The sequence below is a fragment of the Acanthisitta chloris genome, unplaced genomic scaffold (assembly GCF_000695815.1).
Source record: "Acanthisitta chloris isolate BGI_N310 unplaced genomic scaffold, ASM69581v1 scaffold28564, whole genome shotgun sequence".
NCBI lineage: Eukaryota > Metazoa > Chordata > Aves > Passeriformes > Acanthisittidae > Acanthisitta > Acanthisitta chloris.
The window spans coordinates 55,451-64,928 of NW_008669651.1; the positions used below are offsets into that span (position 1 = coordinate 55,451).

Genomic DNA, 9,478 nt, shown 5'->3' on the forward strand with positions numbered 1-9,478 from the left:
CCATGATTGCAGTAAAGGTGCCAGGGAAGCTTGTGAATTTGGGAGTTTGATCAGACTGTTCGGTTGTGAACAAATAGTCTCTGCAAGTGGCATTGCTTGGTGGCACTGGACATTGACCTGAGCCAGCAACCTCTGGCTTGCAGGAGCTGGAGCAGCAGAAGAGGTTTGAGTTACCATTTGTGAATGTCTGGGACAGCAGTGGCTGGAAAACCACTGACTGACTTGGGACAGAGGGAGGGAAAGCAAGAGGGAGGTGAAAGCAAGGAAAGAACTGGCAGTACAGAGGCTGCAGAAAGGGGAAGACAGACCCAGGGGATGCCAGGCTGGCAGTTAAGCTGTTCTACCTTTGGGGAGGCATTGAGCATGAGTGCCTGATGGTTTTGGGTGTGAAGGTGTGAAGAAGAGCTGCTTTCAGATGTTCACTTTCACTGCTGCTGCTCCAAAACCTACACTTTCATGAGCCTTTTGACCTAACAGGTTCTATAATTAACCTCAATTTTATGACAACCTCTCTGAGGTTCCTGTTTGCTCTCCTGGCCACCTTTTCCAGTCAAGGTGGTGGATACCAGGAGGTAAATCTCCCCTGTAACAGCTGCACTATGATGCACTCATAGAGGACTGAGAAACCTTACTAGGTCCAAAAGTCCCAAAATCTATGAGTCAAAGCCTTGGAATAATGAGATTGGAGAAAAAAATGTCCATTGGTATGTGAGGTCATGGAGTCAGAATCATCAAAGTTGGAGGAGACCCCTAAGATTAGCCGGTCCCCCACCTACACTGTATGACTCTTAAGTGGATTTACCTGCTCTTAGCTGTGTTTAATAAGATCATAGAATCACAGAATTTTGGGGGCTGGAATGGAGCTTAGAGATGATCCAGCCCCAACCCCTGCCCTGGGCAGGGACACCTCCCACCAGAGCAGGTTGCTCAAGGCTCATCCAACCTGGCTGTGAACACTGCCAGGGTTGGGGCAGCCACAGCCTCCCTGGGCAACCTGGGACAGGGTCTCACCACCAGAACAGGGAAAAATTCTTCCTCATATCTAACCTCAATTTCCCCTCCTTCAATTTGTGCCCATTGCCCCTTGTCCTAGCAGGTGGTTTTAAACCCTGTATCAGGAGCTTTTGTGAACATATTTCTCCCCTACCCACCTGACACTTTTCTCCCCTGTTCCTCTCCAGGCAGTGTGACATGGCACTATGACCCCCAGTTTAGGGATGGATCACTGTTTTACACTGGGTCCCTTGTCAGCCTTGAGTTATGACAGTTCCCCTTGCTGCCTCCACAGCTGCTCCTTTCAGCCAAGTTCTACATTTAGCCCCACCGTGGGATTTGCATGCTGTAGAAAGAGGGAAGTGGCTGTTTGGCTCCAAGCAAACACCTGCACACAGGTATTGAATAGTCTGTAGCTGAGAGTTCACATCTATGGACATCAGGAGAGAAATCAAATTACTTCCTCTCATCAGAACTGATTGCTGAGTTCCCTTCCTGGAAGACAACTGATTCATATCTTGTCTCTTCTAATAATTATCTTCTTTGCTTTCCTAAGGCTGCTAATATCTGCAGTATAGAGCTAAATATTAGGGCCATATAACTAATCCCAAGGCCTTGCTGCTTCCTTACAGCAGTTGTTTTCAGCCTACAGATGCCCCATGACTTGTTTGAACCATCTCTAGTCCAGAGAAGGTTTACCTGCTCCACCAGTGGAGGAAAGATGCTTTGTGAGGGAGTAGTGCTCAGACTATCCCTAGTATAGTCCTGTAGCTTTAAAACCCCTTTTGGTCTAAACAGAGTTTTGAAACTAAAGTTTCAAAATTATATATTCATATAACCAAATTGGAAATTATGTACTTTGAAAACACTCAGTTTTTTGTTCAAATTTCACGTTACAGAGCTTGAAACCTCACTACCTTGTGTGCCTCAGGAAAAATGATCCCTTGGCAATGTAACTAAGTGCAGACACTTCTGGGCTGCCTTTCCATGCTGAGATTTCCTAATGGAAGTGACTTCATTGACTAATTTGTTCATTAATAATGGAAAAGACAATAAGCAGTTCACTGACTTGCTGGGCTAATGGGTCATCAGCTATTTTTATCCACCAAGACACCACAAACATGTGTCCTACTCCCAAGAGCAGCAGAGCAAATAGTCCATGGCAATTTCTTACCTTCTGTTCGAGCTAAGAGACACAAACCTAAGGGTTGGAAATCTGTAAGTCCATGAAGTTTCCAGGCAGGAAACAGAAGTTCTGCAGGAGAAGGAGAAGGCTCAGAGGAGGAGGGATATTGCTGCTGACAAATATTGTAGGTGGTATATCTGTCATTGCTGGGATGTGACATCTTTCAGTACCAGATTTGGGTGCCCAAACTGACATCCTGTCAGCTCCCTCATGCCGAACAGTTCCAGCACCACATTCTACTAAGGAAACCACACAAACCCCTCAGGAGAGGCTCAGGTGATGCTGCACTGGAGGTTGTTTTATGCTTTACGACATGAGGGTTGTTTTCCTCTCCAAATTCCCTGTTCAATTACTGTGCTCTTTTTTGGTACTTCTCACTCTCTTCCCTCTAACTGCTTCTGCAATTTTCTTTTTTAGCTTTTCTACTAGAAGTTATTTTTATCACTCCAACTTCTCTATTGGAAATTTAAAGGGTTTTACATGAGCAACTCATAGGTAAATAAAGGGAAAAAAGGGAAAATAAACCCTTTTGCTTTCCCCCTTGTTTTCACTTCCTTTTTTACACTTTGGTGTTAGTGAAAAGGCTTCTCTCATGAAAAAAAACAGTGCAAATGGCCCAAAAGAGCAGCAGGAGCCACCAGACAAGTCACCGCAGGGTCAGGTGAGCTACTGATGAGGGAGAAGGCAAAAATAAGCTGATATAACTGGTGTGATGTGATGTGAAACCAGAAACTCACAGAATCCCAGGCTTGTGACTTCTTCCCCCATGACCTCCACAGGACACTGCTGTAGGGTAGTTCCCTGATGCTGGGGAGGCAGAGGACAGACCATTGCACAGACTCTCCTGCACACTGAAGCTGTGCTTTGCTCTCTGTCCACAGGAAGATCTGTTCTAAAACAGACACCAGTTTGGTGTTTGAAATGTGTTACTTCCTAGGAAAGCCTGAGGAAGAGAACATCTCCATTCCTCCTGGAGAATCTTGGTCACCTGCCATGAGAATCATAGACTCACAGAATTTTACGGGTTGAAATGGAGCTCAGAGGACATCCATCCCCAACCCCTGCCCTGGGCAGGGACACCTCCCACCAGAGCAGGTTGCTCAAGGCTCAGCCAACCTGGCTGTGAACACTGCCAGGGTTGGGGCAGCCACAGCCTCCCTGGGCAACCTGGGACAGTGTCTCACCACCCTCACAGGGAAAACTTCTGCCTAACATCTAACCTCAATTTCCCTCCTTCAATTTGTGCCCATTGCCCCTTGTCCTGTCCCTGCAGCTCCTAACACAGATCCCTCTGCAGCTTCCCTGGAGCCCCTTCAGCTCCTGGAAGGTGCTCTGAGGTCTCCACACAACCTTCTCTTCTCCAGGCTCAACAGCTCCAACTCCCTCAGCCTGTCCTCACAGGGGAGATGCTCCAGTGCTCTTAGAAACCTTGTGGCCTCCTCTGGACTTGCTCCAACAGTTCCATGTCCTTAGGCTGAGGGAAGTGTTTATGAGGAGTGCAAGGTGACTGGATCAAAAAGAATGTGAAGAAAGGGGAGTCAATCTCAATCTGCTTTGGTGCGTCTGAAGCAAGAAACTTGTGCTGCTTTCTCACCACAGCACAGGAACATGGGATTTCATGTTTGTCATCCCTCTTCCATCCACAACCCTCTGCACTTGGGCATCTCCAGGTGTCCTGCCCTTTGCCAGGGTGTTCTCTCCTTAAGTTCTCAATGTATTAGGACATGTAGGAACTCCCTTTAAAGAGTAAGAAAACTAATTATCTATACCTCTAATAGTGTGGACATAACACAATGACACTAGAAATGGAAGAGTGTAAATACTGAGCAGGCACAGAGCAAATCTTCCCTAGGGGGTTACGACATCTTCTAGTGACTTGTGCTCAGGTCCTTCCTGGACCCCAGGTGGTGTCTCTGCCCTGGAAGACACAAAGTTTTGGAACACCTTGGAGGTGAGAAAGATGCAGAAGCTGATTGTGGTTTGTCACATGCAGTGAATCTCACAGGGTGAGAAGCCTCAAAGTGCTGAGAGACACGTTGAGCTGTTGATGCACAACACAGCAGCACTGAGTGCAACACCGAATTATAGTTGGTGAGACTTAGCAGATCAGGTCACAGAAAGGTGAGAGCAGCTACTTTGGCCAGGCTTTGCTCAGCTGAAAGCTACAGGGCAGCAAAGAAACCTAATGCATTGGAGCAACTTGTCTCTCACAAGTGCATCCTTGGGTATTGCTCATCCTTGGCATTGCAGCTATGCCCAACCCTTTCTAAATGGCTGAAAATTGCTGGATGTGATAAATCTCTTAAGTTCTGCTGTTCCAACCAGAACTGCTCATCATAAATATTAGCAGGAAATGAACCCTGAATGGTCTGCGGTTTTTTTCAGCTATGTAATTACTATTAGTTTTCTTTAGAATTAATACCTGATATGTAGGTTAGCCTAGATACCACAGAGGAAGTCAGAATTGGGAATCCTCTGGGCTGAGTCACGTATCAAACCAGTAAACTTAAGGCCTGAGAGGAAGATTAAAATGTGCATTCAGTTAAGGAGTGGCAATGTCACCAGGTAATGTCATAAATTGTTGGCTGAGTGATGCTGTGTGATCTTCAGTGTGAGGAGGAAACCTCTCTGCAGGCCTGGAGAGCTGAGCAGAGACAAGTGGAGCTCAGATCTGGGGCTTGATGAAGTGGCCAGTGGCAGAAGACTCTTCTCTGGATAGAGGAAAGAGCCTGGAGAAAATGAGGGAGTGGAGCAAATGGATGCTCTCCTCTCCTCAAGAGTTCAGAGATTCATGGAGTCATAGAATTTTAGGGGTTAGAATGTACCTCAGAGACCATCCAGCCCCAACCCCCTGCCCTGGGCAGGGACACCTCCCACCAGAGCAGGTTGCTCAAGGCTCAGCCAACCTGGCTGTGAACACTGCCAGGGTTGGGGCAGCCACAGCCTCCCTGGGCAACCTGGGACAGTGTCTCACCACCACCACAGCGAAAACTTCTGCCTCACATCTAACCTCAATTTCTCTCCTTCAATTTGTGCCCATTGCCCCTTGTCCTGTCCCTGCAGCTCCTAACACAGATCCCTCTGCAGCTTCCCTGGAGCTCCTTCAGCTCCTGGAAGGTGCTCTGAGGTCTCCACACAACCTTCTCTTCTCCAGGCTCAACAGCCCCAACTCCCTCAGCCTGTCCTTACAGGGGAGATGCTGTGCTTGGCACTGTGATTGGCAGCTGACAGTCATTGAAGTGTGAAGGTCTCTCCAGCTCAGTCCCAGACCTGTGGTTTAGTTCACATGCCAAAGAGCAAAACAAAAAAGCATGTTCCATGCAGGTAGCTTACAAAGTCACAGAGGTCTCTTCCTGAGGGTCACTCCCAGGTGCTGAGCATGGCAAGGGGATTTGGAGTAGAATGGGAGGGTAGGGGGAGAAGCAGGAGACAAGAGAAACAAACGTTGGGAGTCAAATGCCTACGAAGAACTCTTGTACCACTTCCTTCCTGCCCTGCACCATCACCTGCTGCTCCACGGGAAGCTGTGCAGAAAGGAGGATCTGCAGACAAGCACAGGGCCAAGAGAAAAGTGCAAAACCCATGGGGAGGGTGGAGAGTTCACCCTCAGCCACACCTGGAGGTGTTTTTCTAAGCTGTGCAGGATAGACAGTCACAGAGTAACCAGCATGGTGTGTGGCAATGCCACGTCCCTGCCCTGAGCTGCAGTTACCTGCTGTGCTTTGCTGGAGGAGAGGTCTCCAAGACCACTCTGTGCTGTGCGGGTGTACAGCAGCTCTCACATCAGCCAGGCAGGTCCAAGCTGAGGATAAGCTCTTGTATGCTCATCCCAGGTGAGGTCTGGGCAGAGAACCACTGCTGCCCCCAAAATCAAGGACCCTTCTTATCCCCTCTGCACAGCAGTTTGGTAGGTGCCCAGGGAAGGCTCTTCCTCCTCCACCAAGGGTGGCAGATGCTCAGAGGCAGCAAAAACTCAAGCCACCACCAGCCCTTACTGCAACCACTGCTTTGGTAAGTTGACACCTGCTAGCAGTGCACTTTCACTGCCAGAAAATGAGGGAGGTTACTGCATTCTCCAACACAGAACCTGGTGGCAACTCTGCTGAGTGCTGTGCCACCTTCCCCACACAGCAGTGAGGACTCTGCATCCAGCTCTGTTTTGAAGGCATGAATATGTCTAAGCTACTCTACAACCTCATATCCATCTCCCTAACTTTTATAGGCTGATGTGGGAGTTTGGCTGCAGGTGACACATGGCCTGAGAAATTCTGGGAGGGTTAGCATTTATAGTGTGGATTTAGAATGGGAACTGGCAGAAGGGAGACAAATGGGTTTATGTCCAGGGGCACAACTTCAGTTCCCCCTTGAGAGGGTTTCAGCACACTCACTGGACTCCAGTGTGGTTCTCAGAGGTAGAGGGATGTGACTCTCTGGCAAGATATTTTGGCCCAACCAGTGCAGCAACCACTGCCCAAAAACACTCACCAATGTGTCAGAAAACAAGTGGAGCATGATTTGCTGTGGGGAAGTGGAAGGTAGTTGCAGAGGGTGGTCACATCCTCTGGTACACTTCTCTGCACACAGCACTTTCTCAGTTCCTGTGTTTGAAGAGGCTCCTTCCAAACATCTCCCCAGGGCAGAGCCTAGTCTGCTGCTGGGGATGGGGATGGCAGGTTCCACTTGCCTGTCCTGTCTGCTCACTTGTCATGGCATCTTCACTCACTAGAGGGACCTAGTGAATGAACATTGACACCTTCAACTCACAAATCCAGCACAGGGCAGTGTTTAAGGGCACAGAACACCATTATGGCACACTCACCTCCATGTTCCTCGAGGCACTTGGGGAAGACTTCTGCATGGATAGCACTATGTCACTTTGCAAGAAATGCTTCTCCTAGCACTGCTTAGCACAGACCCAATGCCAGGTTTGCATTTGTGCATGGTCACCTGGGAAAGGTGGAGGGTTTTGCAACCACTCCCGGTCAAAGAGCACTAAATTTATCTACCTCCATTAGTTAAACATGTGTATAGTCTTCTCTTTGGTCTTGTCTACTTCCTCTAACTCCCTTGTTTCCTGTTGTTCCCCATCAGACACATGTGGTTGCCAGTTTCACTGACTTACTGCGGTGGGTGTTGTATCACACTACAAGTTTGTCTTCTCTCACTGCAGTTGCTCAGTAAGAGGAGGGAGAAGTATGACTTGGCCAGATCTGAACCTCTGTGATGCAGCACAGTGTGGAGGTACCCAGCAGTGGCCACATTCTGGTTCCTGTGTGCCGGGTAGTCTCTGACGCAGCAATGTGGTTGGGCTGGATGATCTCAGAGCTCTTTTCCAGCCTTAATGATTCCATGATGCTGTGAACTATCACCATCCACTTCGGATGTTTCCCCCACCTGACCAACCATAGCCGTCACCTTCTGCCTCTGAAACCTCCGTGGTTTGCATTTTTTTGTAACCTAGTTTAAAGAAAAAAATGAATTGGGGACTAATGCCCTCAGTTTCCTCTGGGAATTGTCTTTAGCAATGGATCAGCAGCAGTTCAGTCTTGTGTAGGAGCTGGGACAGTCCCCAACATCCCATTTTAATAAGCAGGCTAGAAATTCCTTGTGAAGAAAGGAATATTTTCCTGGAAGAAAATCAGACCTGACTCTCAGGGGTCTCTACAGGGGACCAGCAGGAAAACTTGCCTGGCTGAGATGCTTCCTCAAGACAAGCATCCCATTTGCTCCCCTGACTTGTCAGCTTGGCACCTATGGCACCATAACCTTTCCTGACCCATTTTTAAGCTCCCCAGTACTAACTTTCAACCTTGTCTTCTGACTCTCAGGAAACACCAGCTGGGAAAAGAACAATGGAAAATTGTCCAGGCATAAAGGACAACTGCACTTGTGCAGGAATTCCCTATGAGGACAGCCAGACTCTTTTGGTGACTGTTTACAGCATCGTTTTTGCCATTGGCCTTCCAGCAAACTGCTTGACTTCCCTGCTCACATTCGTACAAATCCAAAGGCATCGAGTCATCGCCATCTACATTTTCGCCTTATCACTGTGTGAGCTGATGTACTTGGGCACTTTGCCTCTCTGGATTGTCTATGTGAGAAACAAGCACAACTGGACCATGGATGAAAAGCTTTGCAAGGTAACAGGATTCGTCTTCTTCTGCAACATCTACTTCAGCATTCTGCTCCTGTGCTGCATTTCTATGGATCGTTACGTGGCCCTGGTGTACCCCCTGGAATGCAGGGGGAGAAGAGGACAGAAAAAAGCCATCCTAATAGTGTGTTGCCTCTTTGCTGTGGTGTCAGCAAGCCACATTCCAGTGTTTTACATAGAAGAAAAGTGTGGGAACGTGACAACCTGCTTTGAGACTGTGCCCCTTAACAAAACACTGGCTTCACTCAGCTTTGCTAGGTTCCTGATTGGATTTGCCATACCCTTTGCAATCCTCATTTTCACAAACTACAAGATTTTCCAAATCACAAAAACCAGCAGCAGCTTCACCCATCGCCAGAAAGCCAAAGTGAAGTACTTGGCTATTGCCATCATTGTCATCTTCTTGATCTGCTTTGCTCCCTACCACGTGGTGCTCATAATCAGAGCCATCTACTATCTCTTGAATCAGGACTGCCCGTGCCCATTTGAGAAGAAAATCTATTCTATTTTCACAGTGTTCCTGTGTTTGGGCACTGCAAATGGTGTCGCTGATCCAATCATCTATGTGCTAGTGAGCGAAAATGTCAGGAGAGATTGGTACAGGAGCATGAGGAGCTGGAGAATGAACTCATCCAAGCTGAATTCATCCATTGACAAGACTGAGAGCAGAAAACTGAAAATGGCAAAGGAATCACAGGAGAGAGAGCTAAGAGAAGAAAAGAAAGGCACAACAGATTCATCCAACCTTCCAAAGACATGTAAGAGTGGCAGAGCCCAAGAAGGCAGCAGCTAGCAAACGGATCAGGAGCTCCCAGGGGCAGCTGCAGGCTGCAGCACGAGTATTTACATACTGACATCATCTTACACGTCCTGCATGGGTCAGCAACTCCTCGAGGGCACTACAGGAGAATTAATCCTCAGTTCTGTTTCCCTCCTACCATAAATCATAGAGCCATAGAATTTTAGGGGTTGGAATGGAGCAGAGAGATCACCCAGCCCCAACCCCTGCCCTGGGCAGGGACACCTCCCACCAGAGCAGGTTGCTCAAGGCTCAGCCAACCTGGCTGTGAACACTGCCAGGGCTGGGGCAGCCACAGCCTCCCTGGGCAACCTGGGACAGGGTCTCACCACCAGAACAGGGAAAA

At 48.3% G+C, this 9,478-nt stretch overlaps 1 protein-coding gene across 1 annotated transcript; it reads left to right on the forward strand.

The window, feature by feature from the left end:
- The first annotated feature begins 8,031 nt into the window (after positions 1–8,031).
- Positions 8,032–9,126, forward strand: GPR132 (G protein-coupled receptor 132). Its single transcript, XM_009073377.1, has one exon. It carries the CDS (start codon positions 8,032–8,034, stop codon positions 9,124–9,126), a length of 1,095 nt encoding a protein of 364 aa, XP_009071625.1.
- The last annotated feature ends 352 nt before the right edge of the window (positions 9,127–9,478 follow it).

What these genes read in the sequence shown, in the direction of transcription:
- GPR132 (XM_009073377.1), top strand. Translation starts at nt 8,032, where the DNA reads ATGGAAAATTGTCCAGGCATAAAGGACAACTGCACTTGTGCAGGAATT.